Raw genomic sequence first — 24,716 nt, forward strand, 5'->3', positions numbered from 1 at the left:
CAGAAATCCAGCCAGCTATAACCAAAATAGATCTACACCCAGACATATAATAATCAAGATGCCAGATAGTCAACACAAGCATAGAATATTAAAAGCCACCAGAGAAAACAAAAAGATCACCTACATAAGAAAACCAATCAGAATCACGGCACACTTATCAACCCAAACCATCAAATCAAGAAGAGCTTGGGTAAAAAAAATTTAAAAAAAAGAAGAGCTTACAGTGAAGTATTCCAAGTCCTGAAAGAAAATAACCCCCAACCCAGACTGATGTATCCTGAAAAACTGTCTCTCAAAATTAATGCAGAAACAAGATGCCTCCACGACAACGCAGAACTGGGGGAGTTCGTGACCACCAATCCAACCCTACAAAAAATACTGAAGGACATTCTAGAGAGACAGAAAAAAGACTATGGCTTCAGAAACAGCGGCAGAGGGGGCTCACTGAACGAGGGAGGCAGTGGAATGAAGGGGAAAGGAGACAACCAACGGCAGAAAAATAACATGTAGAGATGAGGCAGAGAAGGTTGGCTATAATCACTAATACAGATGGCCTCAATTCACCAATAAAAAGAAACTCAGGCAGAGTGGATCAGGAAATGGGGTCTATCAATATGTTCTATATAAGAAATACAATTAACCCAAAAGAGGATTTATAGACTGAAAGTCAAAGATGAGAAAACAATGTTCTATGTGACATGGAACCAGATAAAAGTGGGGGTAGCTTACCCATCAGCTACAGATTGGCTAGAAAGCCATAACACTTATATACAATGAAAAACTACTCAGCTATAAAGAAAGAAAACCTTGAGGCTCTTGAAGATAAATGGATTCAACTTGAGATCATGCTCAGGGATAAAAGGTTCAGAATCACTTAGGTGAATAGGGGGCAGCCTTCATACTATAAAAACTAAAGGAGTTAGTGGGATGCAAAACGTACAAGTGAAAGTGAAAGGGGAGCAACTGTCTAAAAAGGGAAGGCAGTGGCCATTGATAATCTTTTATCATGATTTGAAACCCATATTTGTTTTCATCGTTCTATTTAGTTTGGTTTTATTCTGTTCCAGTTTATCTTCTTCTATTAAATTTGATGGCATGGACAGCTATTCCAAAGATAGCAGGATATATTATGGTAACCATTTTTTATTTCCTATTAACTTGATTTGAAGCCCTGTATTGCTTTCACTGTCTTGTTTTGACTGATTTTACTGTATTCTGTTTTGTTTGATAGTATCAAGTCTGAGGGTATAGGCAACTATTTTGTAGACTCACTATGATACCCATTCTGGTTTGACTATTGTCTTCTTTTGAAGTCCTGTAATGTCTCCAATATTTCTTTCATTTTTATTGGTTTTGTTCTATACTGTTTTGTTCAATTTTATTATACCGGATGATATGGGCAATTTTTTTGAAGATAGCAAGAGGCAATATGGTAACTATTGTTGATCACCTTGTATTTCATTTTTTATGTCATAGTACAGTGATGTACTATGTCCATCCTATTGTTTTGAATGACTCTGTTTTGTTTTGTCACATTTGATTTTAATCTCTTCAAAACAAAAAGTAATAAGAATGGTCAGAGTAATAAAACTCAAAATGTGTAATTATTGTTGTAAAAAAAAGAGGAAAAGAAAGTGCTCTAAAAGATATAACTGCATGTATGTTTAAGTGTGTAAGATAGAAAACCATATCACTAAGTTTTGTTGGAACGTTGAACAGAACCATTTGCAATATCACTGTCTGAATGTCTACTTTGTATGCTTTAATTCTGTAACTTGAACTATTTCTAAGATGACAATATGTAATCAACTAGTGACTTTTTACTGTTTATTTTTTGTGAAATTCTGTATTTCATCTACCCTTTTTTCTGTTTTGTCTTTAAATAAAATTTTTTAAAAATTAAAAAAAAAATTCAACACATAAGAGAAAGGAACTATATCCAAGAAAATGTGTTGCTCAACATCATTTTCAAAGCAACATGATATCGACACATAAAAAACAACTAAACCAGTAATAAAAATTAACAAACAATAAGGGGAATTCACATCACTGTCCTACCAAAATTTCTATATGGATTTACCAATCAGAAAGACAATAAAATATTAACATAGCACATAATATTTTACCATACTGCCAGTGGCATGAAAAATACTTCAATTAATATAACCTGTCCACAAAATATCAACCCAGGATGAGCCACACTTTGTAATGCCACTAAATCTTTCAGATACATTTTTTCCTTATCTGAGATAGCTTTCTTCCCTACTTAATAACACTGTATTTAAAATATAATAAAAGATTCAGTGGCAAAGTGTGTGTTTAGCATGTTAAGGCCGTGGGCTCAATCTCCAGCATCAAAAAATAAAGTATCAGTATTCTATACTTTAAAAGTATTCAAAAAAATATAGCCTATGACGGAAGCAGAAAAATCTATCAAAATTTGTATCACTAACATACTGAATCAACTTCATCAGAATAACAGAATATACAAAGATATATATGTATAAAGATTCTGACTCAGCATTTTCTAATAGTGGAAAACAGACTTACTGAAAATCAAATGAATAAAAAGCTAGTAACAGTATCTATTCAACTGAACACTATGTAAATCAATTGCAAAAAACTCTTTGGTTTTATCTCATATTATAAAATCAGACATATTCTCTGTGTATAATTTTATTTCAGTTTTATTTATCAGTACATATTTTCAGTGCAAAATGATTACATTTCTCGTGAAGAATTGACATGTATACTTAATACATTTTAATTATTCTTTAACTCCTTCCCCTCTCTAGCTCTAGGTCTTCTTCCTGTTTACAAAAGATGTAGCCTCCTATTTTCTATTTAGTTTTTATTTTACTTGGTTTTTTTTATATAAGAGAAACAATGTTTGCTGCTTTATTTCACTTAACATAATGGTCTCTAGGCGCATGAAGAAGACTATTTCAGACAGAAGACCATTTTGAGGGCTAGGTCTGCCCCCGACATCCTTTTACCAGGTGACATCACAAACTCAAGACTACTTTGAGGGAGATCTGGCAGGACCTATCTTATAAACTTATTAAAGATTATCCTTAGAGCCTTAAAAAGGTAGTACTGGACTGTAATCCTAGGACTCTGAAAAATTGGGGCAAGAAGAACACAAGCTCAGGCCAAGCCTTGGCAACTTCAGCAAGATTCTGTCTCAATTTTTTTCCAAAAAAACTTTTTTTTTTCCTTAAAGAGCTGGGTATATAGCTCAATGCAAACACCCTGGGTTCAATCACAAAGACAGGGAGCAGGCGTGGGAGCCAGAGCGGTCAATGTGGACATTAAACAAGAATAAAGAGGGCAAGCACAGCCATTTCTATAGGAAACAACACCCACAGCACTGATGTTCCATGGACAAACAGCATGTGCAGTGGACACAGCACGCACACATCCCAGGAAGCAGAAGCAACAGCACTTCAGAATCAAACCTCCAAACACAGGTGCCCATTCAACACTCTCCAGACTATCAGCCTCCCTGAAGATTCCCAAAACTTCTGTTCCTTTGTTCAGGGCTTTTCCTTAAAATTACCTAAACATTTCCTTTTGTTGTACTCTTTTATTTCCATTCATCTGCTCCCTCTTTGAATTTTTAAACTGTAAGTATTATAATATAGATAGAGAAGATATGAAACCTGAGATAGAATGTTATTGATAGGCTCTAAAACAATTCTGTGCACAAGTGAAATAATTATAATGCAGCATTAAACAGTTAACATATCTTACTTTAGACAAAATATGATTTATCTACAGTTGAAATACACTTTAGCGAATCAGAGAATATATAAACACCTAAATTTTTGTTCAAAAACATTAAATCTTATACACAGACATTAAGATGTAAAATGCCTGTCTCAATTTCATTCTCATAAATTACTTGATATTAGAATTACAATTAATGAATTGTATATACCAATCTAAAATATATTAAAAGTGCATCAACCTTTTCCACTATGATGAGGTCTCCAACTTGTATGTCTGAACTCTTTACTTGCACTTTACCTTAAAAAAAAGAAGAAATATAAATCAACTCAAGGCAACAATAGTACACCAGAAATCAACTTTCAATTGATAATACTTTAAAAATAACTCTAAGATAAAAAAGCACATCAGAAATTTGCCTATACTCATACATTCAAAATAAATTTCAAACAGACAAACCACTAATGATTTCTTAAGCAAACACAATACTCTGATTTAAAAAAAATAATTTCTTTGTGGTAATTGGAAAACAGATTCCATTTGGAAGAAACATCCCATATTTTGTCAGTTCTCAGGCAAGAACCAGTGATCAGAAATATTACTAAATAAAATTAATTTGATGAACAAAAATAAGTAACACAGAGATAGACAAATCTGTGAATATTGTGAATGGCACTGATTGGCACAAAACAGAAAAATGAAAGCATATTATATATAAATAGTTCTCCAGTATTAGCTTTACAACACAGGGTAAGATTGAAAATTAGGACTTGAAATTTTATTACTAAGTAGTTCTACATACTATATGGAGTAAAATCTCTATTTATATATAATTTAAGATGGTACTCTAAATTTTTATAGCACACTTAAATACCTATATTATATTATATAGAATAGATGGATGTCATATAACCTGAAATACTGACCTTAAGTCTTAAAACTCATACAAATTCATTCCTTCCTCCTGTTTTGGTCCACCTCTCCTATATCTTACTCTGTTTTAGGATAGCCAAGAACCTTGAGAGTCTATTTCTTTATTTCTGTCAATACTGTTCTAATACAAGAAGTTCATTTCTTTCGCATTCAGTTTATTCTAATTGCTAACAGAAGGACAGTTAAGTTTATATTACTTTATCAAAAACTATCATCACTGGTTATTATACTGACTTTCAGGCTCAAATTTCTATAAAACCTTATTTCCTAAATATTGTACCAATTAAAGGAACTGAATTTCACTAGTGTCCTACTGCTCCAAAATATTTGTTTCCTTTTATACACAAAATAATCTTGCTGTTGTATTTTTCCATATTCCCCAATCAGAAAGCTAAGCCAGGTACAACAATATGCAGGTGTAGAACCACTGAGGTAAGATGATTACGTGAGCCAGTCTGGGCTATGAAGCAAGACTGAAAGAAGAAGAAAGAGAAGGGGAACAAAAGGAAAAGAGAAAGAGAAGGAAGCAGAGAATAAGAAAGAAGAGCAAGAGAAAGTAAAGGAAGAGGAAGAAGGGGGAGCATAGTAAAGTAACAAAACTGTATGGTCACTAGCCTACAAACATGTTAAATTAAAATATACGTCCTGGACTTCTGGGGGAACATGGCAGACAAATAACAGCAGCCATGGAGGCTGAGATTACCAGCTTAGAATCCAGGAGCAGTGCCATGTGAGGAGTCCTAAGCGAGGGGAGATGTACCCTGCCAACCCAGGAACGAACTAAGCTGAGAGAAACCAACTGGAAATGCAATCCTGATGCTATAACAGGAACAGATAAAATCTCAGCATGGAAGCTGGATCCCGCGCCATTGGAAGCTGTGATTTGAATTTCCTGCTGCCACTGCTGCGTCCCAATCGGCACGGCAGGGAGAGAGACGAGCGAAGCTCTGAGAGCAGAGAATTGGCTAACCAAACAGTGTTGAGAGCAGGACTGGCAGGGAGCCCTGCATCAACCTGCGGTGAGTGAGAGAAACAGGGACCCTTTCATAGACTAGGAGGCTCCAACACAGGACATTCTGGGAACGAGCAGACTAGCCGAACAGGGCCCTGCAGTGACTTTAGTAGTATATTCCCCTCTCAAGCGGGACTGGTGGGGAGCGCTTGGCCTGGTGACTCCACAGACTAAGATCCAGTAGGCTAGCCCAAATCAGGTCCCTGCGCCTGGTGGTACACCCTAGCAGGGAAGCCTTCACTAGGTTGATCTGGAGGGACGGGCCCAGCAGAGGTTGCCCAGGTCTGTGTCTCCCTAGTACACTGCAGTGGGCGAGAACACCTAGCCAGCGGAGGCAAACAAACTGTAACAGACAAAGAGAAAAAAAACTGGGCCTCCTACATACGCTTGTATGGAAGGAACAAAAAGTATGGGAAAAGGGAGCAACAAGAAAGGGTCCTCAGTCCCCAATCCTGAGAACACTGATCCAGGAAAGGTAAATGCAAAAGAGAATGAAGACAGAAAACATGCAATATCAGACACGGCACCAATAGACATAAAGCGATATCTCCGGAGCCTCATAGACAAATTCAAAAGTGTACTATTTAACCAAGTAAAGCAAGATATAAGTAGAATAGTTAAAGAAATGCTAAGCTCCTCCCAAGAAAAAACACATGGTCGAATGGAAGAACAGAAAAAAAGGGGAGAATTGTTTGATGGAGAAAACAGAGAAAACGTAGAATTCATGAAGCAGGTTCAAAGACATTACCAGGAAACTAAAAACTCTATCGAAAGCTGGCATAACAGCTTGAAAGAAACTAAGGATAGATTATCAGAACTGGAGGACAGATTTGTAAGGTGGGAGCATGAAATGAAAAACTTCTTAAAAATAACAAGAAAACAAACAGCAATAATACAAAGGCTAGAAGATGATAAGAGGATCTATAACTTAACAATTAAGAACATAAAAGAAGAAATAGGGACTCAAACAAATGGAATACAAAAGCTATTCACAGAAATAATCCAAGAGAATTTCCCTAATTTAGCAAAAAGTAAAGATACTCAGATGTATGAAGCATACAGGACCCCAGCCACCTACAACCCAAACAGAGCTACACCCAGGCATATAATAATCAAAATTCCAGAAACCCAATATAAGAACAGAATATTAAAAGCCATCAGAGACAAGAAACAGATCACTTACAAGGGAACACCCATCAGAATTACAGCAGACTTCTCGGCACAAACCATCAAATTACGAAGAGCATGGGGGGAAATAATTCAAGCTTTGAAAGATAATAACTTCCAGCCAAGATTGATATTTCCTGCACAACTGTCCTTAGAAATTGATGGAAAAACAAGGTGCTTCCAGGATAAAGAGGAACTAGGAGAACTGGCAACCACCAATTCAACTCTACAGAGATTACTGCAGGATATTCTAAAAATGAAAAATACCAAGATTCCAGAAACAGTGGCAGAGCGGCCATAATCAATGGAGCAGAAAGTGAAATGAAGAAGACAAACTGACAACTAATGACAGAAAAAGAGCTCAACAGAAATGAGACAGAGAAGGTTGGATGGTAGGAACAGCCATTTTGGAGAAAACAAGACATCATAATAGGTAGTGCTGATTTAATATCCTCTTGTTTTGAAGTCCTATCAAGCTTTTGTTCTTCTGTCTCCATCGGTTTTAACCTGTTGTATCTTATTGGATTTTATTATTTGTGATAATATAAACAAAAACTTTTATAGACAAGGAGAATATACAAAAACCATTGTTCATTTTCTTTTAGTTGATTCTAAATACCCTGTAAAACTGTCATTCTCTTGAACAGTTTTACATTGTCTTGATATGTTTGATGCTACAGTATACAAAGTTATACCCAAAGATTTTAAGGTAAGAGACACTATGGTAACTACTATTATGTCGAGATTATCTTGTGGTGAAACACTATTTTGCTTAAATGGCTATGTTTTGACCTGTGCTGTTTTGTTGTTATGCCCTCTTTTTTATCTCAATCTCCTTTTTATTATCTAGTTCTTCATTTTTATCCTTTTAATTAAGGGAAAAATAAATAAAAAATAGTAGGATATATTATAGTAACTCACTTTGATTTCCTATTAACTTGATTTGAAACCCTGTATTGCTCTCACCATCTTGTTTTGACTGATTTTCCTCTATTGTGTTATGCTTGATAGTACCAAGTTTGAAAGTATAGGCAACAACTATGAAGACAATAAGATTCATTAGACGCCCATTCTGCTTGACTATTATCTTCTTTTGAAGTCCTCTAATGTCTCCAAAGTTTTGGTTTTATTGGTCTTATTCTTTACTGTTTTGTTCAATTTTATTATAACTGATGATATAGGCAATTCTTTTTAAGATAACAAGAGGCATTGTGGTAACCATTGTTGATCACCTTGTATTTTGTTTTTACATTATGTATTATGTCCATCCTTTTGATTTGACTGACTCCGTCCTGTTATGTCACATTTGGTTTTACTTTCTTCAAAAAAAAAAAAAAAAAAAGTAAGAAGAACTGTGGAAGTAATAAAACCCAAAATGTGTAATTGTCATTGTACAAAAGAAAGGAAAAGAAAGTGCTCTAAAAGATATAACTGCATATATATTTAAGTGTATAAGATAGATAAGCATATTGCTGAGTTTTATTGGAGCATTGAGCAAAACTGTTTGCAGTCTCACTATTTGAAAGTCCCCTCTATATGCTTTAATTTTGTAACTTGAACAACTACTTCTAAGATGACAATATGTAATTAACTAGTGATTTCCTATTGTTTATTTTTTCTGAAATTCTGTATAACTTGTACCTTTTCTGTTTTTTTTCCTTTTTTCTCCTTAAATAAAATTATATATATATATATATATATATATATATATATATATATACATTCCTAAATTTTAAAGACTTATCAAAAATTTTTAATATATCCTGACTTCTTAAATAATTTTAACCTTACATTTGTGGTACAATTTGCACTTTCTTTAGTGCCTTTGTCAACATGTGAACTCAGTGACATGTTTTCAACCTCTCCCAGGGAACCATTAAGGGTACCGGACAGAAGGGATGGAACAGGGGCCATCCACATTCCACAACATGCCTACTAGTGAAAGCCCAACAAAAATGGCCTTGTTCTGCTTTAACACCCCATTCCTATACTGAGAATTTGATTTCTGTCCAGCACTTTGAGCTGACATCTGAACCTAGCAACATACTAATATCAGAGGTGAAACATACTGGAAACCATAGAAAACCCCTCAATGTTATAATCCACAGGACATATAAAACACACAACTGCTGCCTGCCCCCACAAATCCACACAGCTCGGTAACAGATATGTTTAGGATATAAACCCTCAGAATTTAATAATTTCAGAGTACATTTAGTATAAAAGAGGCTCAAAATTACAAATATATTTCAATGTAAATACTAGTACTAAAACTACTGACATTTTTTTTCTTTAAAAATATCCTATTCCATTTGCTATCAGGTAACACTCAAGAAGTCATATATTTGCAGTCTTTTACTTTTCAGTGAAATACTTAGTAGTAAATATTGCCAAATAAAGTAACAATCGTATTGTCTTCTCTGAGCTAGTCCAACGAAATCCTCTCAACAATAAATGTTCCCTACTCTGTACAAAACATGTTCACTTGTAAGGAAAATTTTCCTCTGGGTTCCTATGAAGCAAAATCAAACAGTTAACTGATAGAACTACTTTTTCTCACTGTGAAGCTTCCTACACACAGAACTTACTTCCCAGCTCCACTACTATCCATTATTTTTTACCACAGAAAAGGTATTTTACATGAACTCCGTTTTTATAATTTGTCTAATAAACCTAAATTCCAAATGAACTGGGAAAAAAGCCCATTTAACAATTAGAATACAATTCAGATTTATATCCTAACATACAAGTGTTTTACAACTGACCTCACATTAACTTTCAGGATTTAATTTGTTACCTACATTTCCATTCCCCGTACTCTATCCACAACCAGCATCTCGGCCAGATGACGCCACTGGCTTATTCTAACACACTGCTTGCATTTGTCCTTTTGGAAAGTCCTCCCTTTCACAGCTCCTTAATCACATGTCACACATATCTTCTGTTAAACTTTAGTAAACTCATAAACATCAGCAGTGAAAATATTCAAATGTTGCTGTGCTAAAATTTCAAATCCTGTGATCGCCTTAATGCATAAATGAAACATATTTCTATGACACTGATTATACTCTTTGCAAATACACATCCAAAATTAAGCCATTTTAAAAGCACAAAGAAAATGACAATCATTCTACTCATAAGTAGAAATGAGACATTATCATAATGGATTAAAAAGTACAACCACGGAAGACATCCACTAGACACAGGTATTATCTGTAGATAAAAACATGGTATTTATATCCCAACCAAACACATATAGGATGGTATAAGTAGGAGATAAAGCATACATATGGATTACTTTTAAAACAGTGATGGTAAACCTTTTAGAGATCAAGTACCCAAACTGCACCTACAACCCACTTATTTATCACCAGGTGCCAACACTGCAATCATACCTGAATATTGAGATTTTAGTTTAGAAAAAACAACTTGTACATTAATATCTTTTGTCTTAAAAGAAAAAAAACATCATAACAGGTACTTCACAACTGTACTTCACAACTGTAGTTCCAGCACTTGGAAGGCAGAGGCAAGAGGATTGCCATGAGTTCAAGGGCAGCCTGAGCTACATAGTGAGCTCAAAGTCATCCTAAACAATATAGGTGAGACCTGGTCTCAAAAAATTAAAAAAAAGAAAGAAAAGAGAAATGCAAAATGCAATAATATAGCTTTCAATAATACAAACCGTTTTAGTTTTTATTGAAAAGTAAAAGTTTCCACTTAGCAAGCTTTTGTACAATCAATGTGATCTTTACTGTTGTATGCACGCTAATAAATCATCAAACCTTGGTTAGGTGACTGGTCTCACATTCCAAAAGAGAGGGCCCTGCATGCCTGCTGTGGCACGTGTGCCCTACCACTGACATAGAACGTCAATATCAGATTAACAGATTCTGCTACCTGGGCAGATCACTGGCCCCTTGCTTCATGCTCTGTGTGAAACTAAGCTTCTACCTCTACTCCTATGCAAGAGCAGAGAGACTCAAGTGCCATCTATTTACAGATTAAGCCCCCCAAAGAAACCATATACAGCTTCTGGAGCAAACCTATACTCAAGATATAGTCCCACAAGGACCAAGGTAAATGGTACTAGGAACTGCAATCCTAACCTCACAAGACCTCATTTAGAGATTTACCTAAATGCAAATCTTAAAACAATCATGTATTTAGGAGAAAACATAGCAGTCTATCTCTCCAATCTAGGGCAAGAGAAATTTCTTTTTTCTTTTCAAACTTTTTTTAAAATTTCATTTAAAGACTAAACAAAACAGAAAATAGGTAGAAATAAACACATACGTTCAGAGAAAAAATAAACAGTAAGAAATCACTAGTTGATGTTTACATACTGTCCTCTTACAAATAGTTGTTCAGGATACAAAAATGGAACACGTAAAGTGGGAATTCATACAGCGAGACCACAAACAGTTCTGTTCAACTGTCCAACAAAAACTTAATAAGATGGCTGTCAATCCTATACACTTAACATACATGCAGTTATCCATATCTTCACTTACGTTTAGATTAAACAAACTAAAGCAGGTTAAAATCATTCTGAACAAAGAATAATAGTACTGCTGGATTTCACATCATGACACTCTAATCAGCACTGGGTACTGTAGTTTCTTTTTTTTTAATTTAATTTAAAGAGAGACTAAACAAAACAGAAAATGGTTGGAAATAATACATAATTTCAAAGAAAAAAATAAACAGTAAGAAATCACTAGTTGATGATTACAGATTGTCTTCTTACAAATAGTTATTCAAGATACTAAAGTGGAGCATATAAAGTGAGGATTCAAACAAGTGAGAAGGGCAAGAGAAATTTCATGAAAAGGACACAGAAAGGACTAAATATATAGAAGAAAGTATTAGAGGTAGGGATGTAGCTCAGAAAAATAGAGCTTGCCTGGCAAGTGTGAGGTCCTGAGCTTGATTCCTGGTATCAAAAAGAAACAGAAAAACAAAACAGTAAAGAAAGTATTGATTAAGTGAAATATATCAAAGTTTAAAAAACTCTGTAAGACAAGAGTGGCTAGAAGAAAATATTCACAGCAAAGATATATGACCACAGGACTTGTACCTGAAATGATGGCCAAGTTCCTCCAACCACACAACACTAAAATGAAAAAACAATGTTTTAAAAGGCAGAGGACTTGAACATACACCTCACAAGAACAGACAGGCTGTGGAAAGGCTACCAATACCATCATCTTCAGAGGCATTCATTTCTATGGCAACTGTGGAAATGTGGTAACAAAGTACATAACATTTAAAAATACATACCAAAGAGCTCTGTATTATTTGCTTCACTACATGCGAAGCAAATTGTCACACAAACATCATAAAGCTCCAAAAGTCAAATGCTGATCATCTGAAAATAAATAAATCAACTGTACTCTACTCATCGAAGATGCAATTCAAAGAAAATATCAGACCAATTGCTAATGCATTTCACAATATAAAAGACCTCAAAAACAAAAACTTGATAACAAAAAAAAAAAAAAAAGCCAGATGCAAAAGAGTGTGTATTGTGACTCCACATACATTAACGTGCAGAAAACTATATGAAATGTTCAGGAAAGTATCCTCTACAAAGAAAAAAAGTAGACTGGCAAATGCCTGAGACACAAGCAAAAAGAAAAGGTAGGTAAGGATTCACTGTGTGAGGTATGAAGGATCTCAAAATCAACTGTGGTGATGCTGCACAATTGGTATATTACTAAAAACAGACAGACAAATAGACGAAAAAGAAGAAGGAGGGAAAGGAGAAGAAAAGAAATCCTACTGAACTGTATACTTAAAATAGGTGAATTTAGGCCAGGCATGGTGTATACCTATAATCCCAGCATTCTTCAAGGCTAAAACAAGAAAATAACCAGTTCAAGGCCAGCCCGGCCAACTGTGCAAGACACTGTTTCAAAAACAATGTAGGGAGAACAACTTGGGAATGTAGCGCGGTGTGAAGGCAATGCATTTCATCCCAGTTCTACAAAAAAAGGAGGGTTAAGTTTTATGGTATACAAAATTATGCCTCAATAAAACTGATTTTTTAAAAATAAAAGAACCAATATGAGCAAAAGAGACTCTAACATCTTCTAAGTAACCCACAGTCCATCCATTGAAGTTAAAAGTATAACACTTTTCCATTTAGCTGAGAAGTTTACCGCCTTACATTTAAAATACTAGGTTGATCAAAATGAATAAAATTTATTTTTTAAATTAATTATGTTTACTGGTACATTTTAGATATCCATAATAATCACATTCATCCTACAGAATCTGTACCTATTCATGATGTAACTTTTTTCCCAATCCCCTACCCTCTCTATTCCTTTCTTAGTTACAAAAGCTTTGTTTCCATTTTCCCTCCCTTTACACTTCCTTCTGAACAAAGCTACACCACCAAGCAAGCCCAGTCTGGGAACCAGTGCCGTGCACGGGCCACTGCACACTGGAAAAACAAGACACCAGTCTCTCGCGGTGTGTCTGCACCATTTGTGGACCAGGAGTAGAGAAAACAAAGCAACAGCAGCAAGCAAGCCGAGTCTGAAAATGAGAACCATTTTCAGGCCGCCACCAGACTGCAACAGACAGACGTCAGCCATTTCTAGCATGTGGGTTGGCAAACAGGAATTATCAGCACATGCATACACACAGACGCACAAACACACTGCCTTAAGTGACAGGCTTATCTGGAGAAACACAGGCAATGATGATAGCTACGGAGGAGGAATGCAATTGGATGCCTGTGGTGCTTTAGTGTGTCACTAACATTGCAGGTCAGGGCCAGTGGTCTGATCACAGGTTCAGAGGATAGTGGTACAGAGTGAGCCATCTATGGGAGAGCTCCTTCTAAGGGTTGCAGGCATTGTTGATTCCCTATGGTTTTGTTTTAGAAGTTCTATATTGTTTTCATTATTTTGTTGGGTTGGGTTTTTTCACTTTTGTTTGATTATGTCAAGTCCAATGGCAGGAGCAGCTATTTCAAACATAGCAAGATATATTTCAGTAGCAATTTTGGATTTACTATAGGCTTATTTTGAAGTCCTTTATGGTCTCAATCGTCGGGAGGAGGGGGATGCCCTGCGGAGAAGGTTTAGGGCCTGTCTAGGTGGCACAGGCAACCTTCTTTCAGCCCGGGGAGCTTTGCCACCCAGGAGCTGGATGCCTACACAACTTCCAACCCCTGGGAGAGTTTGAGATCCTTGCTCAGGGTGGTTGGAGACCCACTCAGCTTGCGGCCACACTAGATTGGGCTTGGTGGGATTTGGGTCTGCCTGGACCTTGTCTGGTATCCTTCTTTCCGTCCGGGGAGCTTTGCTGCTGGAGGAGGTGCTCCACAACTTGAGGAGACTTTAGGAAGCCTGAGCCTTCCCTGGCAACCTTCTTTTAATCTGGGGGCCTCACTGCCCAAGGAGGGAGCAACACTACCAGAGGAGTCCCAGGAGCCCAGGACATAAGAGACAATTTCCAACATGCCCAGGGGAAGCTTTGGAATGACACTTGAAACACAGAAATACAGGACAATGACAAAATGAAAGACCAAAACGCACTCTCAAACATTCAGCCCATCCCATGAAAGTCTAGGAGCCATGTACATAGAAGAAAATATATGCCATACGCCTGAAATACCTGAAATAATTGTAACTAAAATAAAGAAGCAACTCCAGGAAGCTTTAAAGAAATTCAAACTAGAAATAATCTCCCACGTAAAACAAGAAATGATAAAAATAAAGAAAGAGACGCTGAACACATCTAAAGAAGACACAGTTAAAAAATTAGAGGAACAAAACAAAAAGAAAGAGTTGATGGATAAACACTATAAGAAAAAAACAATATATAAAGCAGATTCAAAGAGATATACAGGAAATCAAAAATTTCATTGAAAGTTGTCAAAACCGCCTCAACAAAAGTGAAGATAGAATTTCAGATCTCAAACACAGGATTGCAGCTAGTGAACAGGAAAGGAAAGATCTCTTAAAAATGACAAGGAATCGGGAAATAACAATCCAACAGCTGCAAGATGACTCAAAGAAAATCAACATAAGATTGATAGGGATAAATGAAAAAGAAGGGGACAAAACAAAATATATCAAGAGGCTATTCACAGAAGTAAGAGCTGAAAATTTCACAAACATGAAACTGGAAACTGACATTAGGATTATAGAACTCAAAATAGCCATAACCAAAACAAAACTACACCCAGACATATAATAATCACCATCCCAGAAATCCAACATAAAAATAGATTATTAAAAACTGTTAGAGAGAAGAGATAGATCACCTATAAAGGAAAGCCTATCAAAATCACAGCAGACTTCTAAGCACAAACAGTGAAGTCAAGAAGAGCATGGAGTGAAGTATTTCAGATCCTAAAGGAAAATGATTTCCAACCTAGATTGATGTACCCTGAAAAACTGTCTTCAGAATGGATGGAGAAATAAAATACTTCCATGACAAAAAAAAAAAAAAACAGCTAAAGAACTTCATGATCACCAAGCCAACCCTGCAACGAATACTGAGTTTAGATACACATAGGAAAAAACCACCAAGCAAAGCAGACAATTAAACATAATAGAAAGATAAAGACATGTTAACAATAAACCAATATATATAACAGTTATAACCATTAATGTAAATGGTCTCAATTCACCAATTAAAAGAAACAGGCAAAATGGATCAAGAAACAATATCCAACTATATGTTGTCTACAAGAAACACATCTAACCCAAAAGGAAACTCAGACTGAAAATCAAAGGATGGAAAACAATACTTCATGCAACAGGAACACCCCCAAAAGGGGAGGTAGCTATTCTGATTGGAGACAATGTGAATTTCAAACCAAGAATGATCCAAGAGTTAAAGAAGGTCATTACATACTGGTTAGGGGAAAACTTCAAGAGGAAGAGATAACAATCTTAAATATACATGCACCGAATTACAGAGCACCCAGTTATACAAAGCAAGTATTAATAGAAATGAAAAATTAAATAAACAATACCACAATTGTAACCTTAACACACCATTGACACCAAGGGACAGATTAACTAGACAAAAAACGAGCAAAAAAATAACAAAACTAAATCATACTTGTGAACAAATGGACTTGATAGACATATACAGAGTGTTCCATTCAACAACATCAGAATGCACATTCTTCTCAGTGGTACATGGGACATTCTCTAAAGTAGACCACATATGATCCTGAAGAACATATTTAAATAAATGCAAAAGAAATTATCCCATGCATGTTTGCAGATCATAGCACCATGAAACTAGAAATTAATGATAAAAGTAACTGGAAAAACCACACAAACACATGGAAATTAAATAATACACTCTACAGCAAACAGTGGGTCACAGGGGAAATTAAAGAAGAAATTAAACAATACATAAAAGCAAATGAAAATACAAATACAACTTACTGGAATTTGTGGGATGCAATGAAAGCAGTCCCAAGAGGAAAAATTATTGCACTGAGTTCCCACATCAGGAAAACAGAACAAATACAAATAAACAACCTGATGCTACACCTCAAACATCTAGAAAAAGAAGAGCAAGTCAAGTCCATAGCCAAAAGAAGAGAGGAAATTATAAAAATCAGAGCAGAAATTAATGCAATAAAGACTAAGAAAACAATCCAAAGAATCAATGAATCAGAGAGTTAGTTCTTTGAAAGAATAAATGAAATTGATAAGCCCCTAGCCAACCTAATTAAAATAGGGAAGAAAAAGCTCAAAATCATGCAATAAGGTACGAAAAAAGCGAAACCAATACAGACTCTAAGAAAATACAGAAGATCATCAACAACTATTTCAAAAACTTCTACTCTCACAGATTCGATAACACAGAAGAAATGGACAGACTGCTAGAAACGTATGAAGTTACAAAGCTGGGTCAAGAAGATGTAAAACTGCTGAATAACCCAATTTCTACTAATGAATTTGAAAATGTAATTAAGTCCTTACCTACAAAGAAGGCCCAGGCCAGGACGGATTCACTGTGGAATTTTAAGGAATACAAACAAGACTTAATGCCGACAATCCTCAAACTCTTCAATGAAATCGAAAGGGAAGCAATTCTTCCTAAGTCATTCCTGGAAGCAAGTATTACTCTAGTACCAAAACCTGAGAAAGACCAAACTAAAAAAGAGAACTACAGGCCAATCTCCCTAATAAACACAGATGTAAAAATCCTCAATAAAATATTGGCAAACACGATACAGCAAATCATCAAGAAGATTATACACCATGACCAAGTAAGTGGGATTCATCCCAGGCATGCAAGGATGGTTCAACATACGTAAGTCAATAAATAATCCACCATATCAATAAAGTCAAAAGCAAGAATCACATGATCATTTTTATAGATGCCGAAAAAGCTTTTGATAAGGTCCAACATTCATTCATGATAAGAACCTTACAGAAAATTGGAATAGACTGTCTTTTTCTCAATATGATAAAGGCCATCTATGACAAACAAACAGCCAGTATCATACTAAATGGCCCAAAATTGAAGGCCTTTACCTTAAAATCAGGCACAAGACAAGGATGTCCCTTATCACTGCTCCTATTTAATATAGTATTGAAAATATTAGCCAGAGCAATTAGACAAGAAAGAGAAATAAAAGGGGTAAAGCTAGGAAAAGAGGAAGTTAAATTATCACTATTTGCAGATGACATGATACTCTACATAAAAGATCCCCAAAACTCCCTTGAAAGACTCTTAGATATAATAAATAAATTCAGCAATGTAGCTGGATACAAAATCAGTGCTCAAAATCAATAGCATTTCTTCACACTAACAACAAAATTACAGAAAGAGAAATAAGAGAAGCCATACCCTTCACACTAACATCTAAAAAAATGAAATACTTAGGAATTATCTCACAAAAGAAGCAAAAGATCTATACAGGGAAAAATATAGTACCCTGAAAAAAGAAACTGAAGATAATCTCAGAAAATGGAAAGACATCCTTAGTTCATGGACAGGGAGAATAAATATTGTGAAAATGGCCATTTTCCCAAAACTCATACAGATTCAATGCAATCCCAATGAAAATACCATCAACATACCTCACAGACCTAGAGAAACCACTCCTAAAATTCATCTGGAACCAGAAGAGACCTAGAATAGCAAAGGCAATTCTAGGCAGCAAAGGCAAGGCAGGAGGCATCACAATCCCTGACTTGAAATTATACTACAAAGCTACTATAATAAAATCAATATGGTACTGGAATAAAAACAGATCTGACGATCAATGGAACAGACCAGAAGATACAACCACAACTGCCAACACACTCAACCACCTTATCTTTGATTAAAAAGCCAAACATGTTCACTAGAAAAACAACAATCTTTTTAATAAATGATGCTGGAAAAACTGGCTCTCCATATGCCGAAAACTAAAACTAGACCCATGCCTATAACCATATACTAAACTAAAATCTAAATGGATCAAAGATCTGAATACTAAAACAGAAACACTAAATCTGTTGGAAGACAAAGTAGGTAAACATCCTGAAGGATAGTGAAACTATAAACAAATTTTCTATGGAAAATGAGATAATATAGTAGCCATTGTTTGTTTTCTGTTATTTGGTTCTGAATGCCCTGTGATACTCTCTTGAATGTTTTTATACTATTTTGTTATGTTTGATACTATTGTCTATGAAGTTATACTCAAATTATTTCAAAGAAAGAGACAATGTGGTAGTTACTATTAAGTATGGGTTGTCTTCTAGTGAAATTCTGTGTTGCTTACATTGTTCGATTCTAATCTGATTTGTTATGTCCTGTTTGTCTTAATCTCTTTAAAATAAAAACATTTAGAAAACCATTGTGGTCTCAAGGTACATCACTTTTGGATTTGGTCTTTAAATTTGTGGGGTTTGCATGATTTTGTTTTTTTCACTTCTCTAACTTTCAGTTCCTTTGTCTGAGGAACAGTTAGAAAAAAAATTTTCCCCACTCTGAGTTGTCTCTTCAAAAGCAAAAACTTTTAATTAATGCAAAAGCTTCTAGTAAGATGAGATCCCGCAGATGACATGATACTCTACATAAGACCCCCAAAACTCCATTGAAAGACTCCTAGATATAATAAATAAATTCAGCAATGTAGCTGGATACAAAATCAGTGCTCAAAAATCAATAGCATTCCTTCACACTAACAACAAAATTACAGAAAGAGAAATAAGATGTTTCGTGATGTTTCCCATGTGATCGGTGTATTGTTCATAAAGTGCTTCCCTACATCAATGTCTTCAAGAGTTCTATTCATTCTCTCTTCCAGCTGACTTAATGTTCCTGTTCTAATATTTCATCTTCGATCAGTTTTGATTTTGGTTTGGAGATATGTCCCTCACCGATACACTCATGATAATTAACTCACAAAACTTAAGATTTTATTCATTAATGTGAAAAGTATAACTTGCCTTTCCATTTAGTTGAGAATTTTATCACCTTATATTTAAAATACTAGGTTGATCAAAATGATTAAATTTAGACTGGTAAAATTTTTTAAGTCTGAAAAAGCAAGCAGAAAGTCACTAACAAGTTACCCATGTACTTCTTGTAGCATTTGAAGAACAGTTTATTAAATAAGCATATGAAAGACAATAAGCCACAGCAAGAGAATACAATAAACATATGAAGAATAGCTGAAAGACTTCCTTTGCAGCAAAATCACTGTAAAAAGCAAGTCAAAACATCCCATCCAGCCAAACTCTTCTGTCATGCTAATGTATTACTAGACATAATAGCCACACTTCATACAGCCTTTCCTAAAGTAATTTCATGAAATTTGGCTAATTTTTTCCATTAAATACATGAGTAAGACAAAATTACTGCTAAAGTGTCTTCCAGGTAGGTTAATTCTAAAATTGCTTGCCTTTACCATGTATTAAAATAAAATCAAAATGTATCAAAGATCTAAATATTAAAACATAAATACTAAGTATTGGAAAAGAAAGGAGACGTAGAACCCTTGAAGACATTGGTGCAAGCAAAGACTTTATGAGTGAAACCCTGATGGCAAAGGAACTATCATAAAGAATCAAAAACTAGGATCATGTTATCAAAAAGCTTTTGCACAGCAAGAGAAACCACCAACAAAGTGAAGAGACAATCCACACTAGGAAAAAAATTTTGCCAGCTATTTCTCAAAGGACTAATATCTAAAATATATAAAGAACTCAAAAAAGTCAGACTCTCCAAATTTAAAGATCCAATCTAAAAATGGGCATCTGAAAACGAATACACATTTCTCAGATCAAAGAGAAATTGAAAATATATGAAAAAATGTTCAACATCATTGGTCAACTAAGAGGTGAAAATTAAAACAATGCTGAGATTCCATTCCATCCTGGAAAAAATGGCTCATCAAGAAATCAGCCAAGGAGTGGTGGAAGGAACGCTTCTCCATAGCAGGTTTGGAAGTGCAGACTGGTGCAACCACTGTGGAAATCAGTGTGAAGATTCCTCAAAAACTAGGACCAAGTTTCATTCAACCCAAGTATTCCCCATCTTGGTATCTTCCCTAAAGAACTAAAAGCATCATACCACAGTGATATAAACATCCCTGTTTATAGTGGCATAGTTTGTAACAGCCAAATCTTGGAAGCACCCCAAATACCCATCAACTGTGAATGGATAAAGAAGATGTGTTTTTTTATATACAATAGAGTACTGCTCTGCCAAAAAGAAGGATAAGTTTGAGACATTTCTAGGTAAATGAACGCACCTTTGACCATACTTTTAAGTAAAATAAATCAGACATATGTGTAAATCCCACACTTTTTCTCTGGTGTGAGAAACTGAAAGTGAAAATAAGGACAAAAATGAATAACAGGTATTGTGAAACAGGAAGAAAATGTTCAATTGGTGAGGAGAAGACGAGGGAAAGGAAAGTGCAAAGTTAAAAAAAAGAAAAGGAAAAATGCAAACAAAGCTTCTGTAAATAGAAGGGAGGAGGGGTTGAAGAGCAGGTAGGGAAATGGAAAAAAAAGAATCAAGTTATATCATGTACGGGTACAAATTCTCTATGATGAATGTAACCATTATTTATCCCTAAAATGTACCAGTAAAAAATCATAAAATATAAAACTGCTTGACTATTGTATTAGGAAAACAGTAACTGGCATAAATTCTACTTACAACAAAAAAGTTTAACAATTTATCTTTTAACATAGACACTGCTACTCCAGGCAAATCCAAACCAAATAAAGCCTGAGACATATTAAAGTGCTGAAAGCTATATGTTAAGTAAAAATAATGATTAGTGCAGAGCATAGGGGTCTGGCTGTTGGTGGGGGCTGGCCATGGTAGCAAGGTTTGGAGGGAACACAGAGAAAAGGGTGCATCTCATCAAGAACATGACAGGACATGGGAAAGGCCATAAGAGGACACCTCAGACCAAGACAAAGAGGTCCTAAAGAAGAATATGCTTGAATATTCAAGACTAAGCTAGTTTCCAGAAAGGAAGGCTATAAAAAATACCAAAGGTCACAAAGGCATCTATCTGCAAAACCTGAAAAACTCACAATCTACAGTCACCAATGGAATACTTAGGCAGCTTTAGACTCATACTAACAAAGAAACAACCCTAGACTAAACATAGTAAAATCTGGACCTAACAAGGATAAGAATGCTTATTCTCACCACTCCAATTCAACATGAAAGTCTTAGGCAGAGCAATTAGGAAAGAGGAACTAAAGGCATCCAAATCAGAAAGAAAAAAGTTACACTGTAACTGTTTGCAGATGATGTGTTCTTCTATAGTATATAGAAAACCTTAAACATGGTAAAGTACACTGACTGCTCCTAAATGAAATATTGGGATAAATTCTTATCAAATGCACCTCAGATTTGAAACTAAACCACAGATAATAAAGATGATGAAAGTATGTCTCAAGGAAAGACATTACATGTGATAAATGTATGAGAAAAGCTGAGCATGTTAACAGGAAAATTACTTTGGACTATAAGGCAGAGGACACAGCCCAAAGACTTTTAGAATATGCCAGAAACTAGAGGTAGTTTCAAAGCCTAAAATTTAATGCTTTTTTCATTTTAATTAAGTACTTCTCATGCATTGTAGCCCTAATATTTATAAGTTTGAAGTGGGACAGTGCTATGGTTCAGGTCTAAAACATCCCTCAGAGGTCTGACATGTTCAGAGGCTGAACTTTCCAGTTCACGTGAATGGATCACAGGGCACTACAGCTGAATTGTGTATCTCAGTCCAGGGCTCTTCCCTCCTCTTTCTGCTTCTTGATTACCGTGACATGAACAGTTTCCTTCCATGGCAGGGTTTCCACTGGGCCATTTCTGCACTTGAGAGTACAAACAATGGACTGAAAATGTAAGCCAAAATAAATTATCAGTATCACATACTGTGTGCCAGTCACAACAAAGTGACTAAGACAGCCAGCCTATAAGCAAGAATTTATTTTTCATTCCTACAATTTAACAGACAAAAAGATTCATTCTTACCATAGATCTTAGCAACCTCAGAATTCATATAACTATTCTTCTTTCCTAAACTCAAAATTTTAAGTTTTTTCACTTAAAGGAAGCACTTTATGGTTTTCTTTGGCATATTTAAATTACAACTTCACTAGTTTTACATATGGGACCTATGATCAAGTAATATGAGGGGGACTTAAATACAAGCACTGCAATATCATGACAGTCAGTCTGATAATTAAGACAGGTATTAAATGATTAACAGATAGGGAGCATATACAGCACATATATGGTAGAATGACTGGCATCCAGTGATACAGAGAACGGAATAGCAATAAATTTCATCAGGCTATTCTGAGTAATTTAAAACCTACAAATCATTTATTTCTCTAATTTTCTATTAAAGATATTTATTTACTTATTTTAAGATAAGGTACAGTTTCACTATATTGACCAGGCTGGCCTCAAAGTTGTTATCTTCTTGATTCAGCCTACCAAGTACAGTAGCTAAGATTATAGAAATGTGCCACCATGCCTGAACCTAATTAAATATTTCTGGAACACAGATCACCATGAGAAAATGAAATAGTGGAAAGCAAAATTCCAAATAATGGGATGCTCCTTATGACATAAAATACAGAAGTGATTTTTTAACACTCTATTGTTAACATGCATCCAAATTGTAACAAAAGCCGAGAAAAAAGAAATGATATTACATTAATACAATAAGCAAAGTCACCAGTGCCTGAGTATGGGACTGCAGCAATAGACTCTGACTACGAAGAATATCAGCTCCAAAGCAATTTCTAATGGGACAACTGAACAAATCTTTACTATATGACTGAAAAAAATGCGACTATTATTATGACATGACTAACACAAAGAGAAATCCTTTTTGCTAAGTAAAACAATCCACAAAATCCATTAACTATTATGATTTCTTTGAAAGTATACCCTAGGTACAAACAGTAGAAAAGGGACATTAAAGAGGAATTCAAAGATCTGTTGATTACATATTAAGGATAAGCATTACTCAAAAATAGTGTAAGTTCACTAAAAGATGATTAAATTCCATTGAGATATGTAAATGTTTAATGTAAAAAGATTAAGTTTTAAGAAGTTGTATAACAACTATGTGGTGTTAATGAACATGAATCAAAGACACTAAAATACACAGAAATAAAGACTTTTGTGTATTTTGTGTGAAAGCATGTAAGTATGTAAAAGGTAAACTTTTACACCCTCTCCTGCATTTCTCTCTCCACCCTCTCCTGTTTCTCTCCCTCCCCTCTCACACCACACACTCCCACCAATCAAAGACAACAGACTTTTTAAATTCATGTTTGAATACTTCAGAACGTGTCAAATGAAATGCCAGAACTATTCCAAATAACAATTAAAACATGCTGGAAACAATCATCACTAGCTGTCGGAAGGATTCCATTCCAAACACAAGTATCAGACTAGCTTTACGTGTAAGTTTGGAACATATACTTAGTGTTGCTGGGATTTGTTGGCTAATTAAAAAAAAAAAAAAAAAGCATTGAATTTATCCTATTTTCCCAGAACACTGCATATAATTTTTACAAAGAAAAGTTCAAAATTACTTCATGTTTTAATCTTATAAGGTCACCAGGGTGGTTTACACACAGCAGGTGTTTAGTAATATATTTGGGGGAATGGACTGTGATCTAGCCCACTGGACAATTACAAGCAAGTCCTATAATGTACACACTTCTACCTAGCAAAGAGAAAAACTATACAGCACCAAATCCACAAATCCAAAAGAACACAAGAAGGTCTTTCAGGAGTTGCTGACATACAGGAAGACCTATTTTTGCCTTCTTACCTTCCCCCCGGGATTGCCTCCCATCAAGTGGCGAGGCAAAAAAAAGTCATAAACAGAGAGAAGGCAAGTGAAGTATCATCAGGGTAATTCCTACATAATAAGTAGTATATCAGAAAATAAAACTGCGCCAACACAAAAATCATTCCAGAGTAACTAAGATACTTAAAATATGTGCTGGGATAAAATACATACCTCACATCTCCACCCAGCCATGCAGCTTGGCATGTGGCTGGGAGCCTAGTAGAGCCCCACCCACAGACTTCCCTCACCAGAGGACCCTCAGGGCTTAGCTGGGCCCTGTCTAGTGACACCAAGGGGCTGCAAGCCACCTGGTAAGGCCTCACTAATGACCTCCACTCAACTGGGGAAACTCCCTGCAGTAGGGATAGATATTTCTCCACCCAAGAAACGAGACCTAGCCTTCTTCAGGTTCCCTAAGGTTCCCTAAAGAGCAAAATGCAATCTCAAACCTCCAGCCCATCCCAAACTAGCCTTGGAGACATGAACATAGAAGAAAATGTAAGCCATACACCACAAACTCCTGAAATAATAGCAACTGAA

At 35.4% G+C, this 24,716-nt stretch overlaps 1 protein-coding gene across 6 annotated transcripts in view; it reads right to left on the reverse strand.

Annotated features, from left to right (window-relative positions):
• Positions 1 to 24,716, reverse strand: part of Atp9b (ATPase phospholipid transporting 9B (putative)) — a 351,973-nt gene that overhangs the window by 269,338 nt on the left and 57,919 nt on the right. For all 6 annotated transcript variants that reach the window (XM_063231400.1, XM_003463321.5, XM_003463322.5 and 3 more), the window contains one exon: positions 3,971 to 4,029. In XM_063231400.1, coding sequence (XP_063087470.1) covers positions 3,971 to 4,029 — 59 coding nt within the window. The remainder of the gene's footprint in view (positions 1 to 3,970; positions 4,030 to 24,716) is intronic.

This window comes from Cavia porcellus, unplaced genomic scaffold, assembly GCF_034190915.1.
Source record: "Cavia porcellus strain 051 isolate PalLab524CR breed Dunkin Hartley unplaced genomic scaffold, mCavPor4.1 scaffold_20, whole genome shotgun sequence".
In the NCBI taxonomy this organism is placed as follows: domain Eukaryota; kingdom Metazoa; phylum Chordata; class Mammalia; order Rodentia; family Caviidae; genus Cavia; species Cavia porcellus.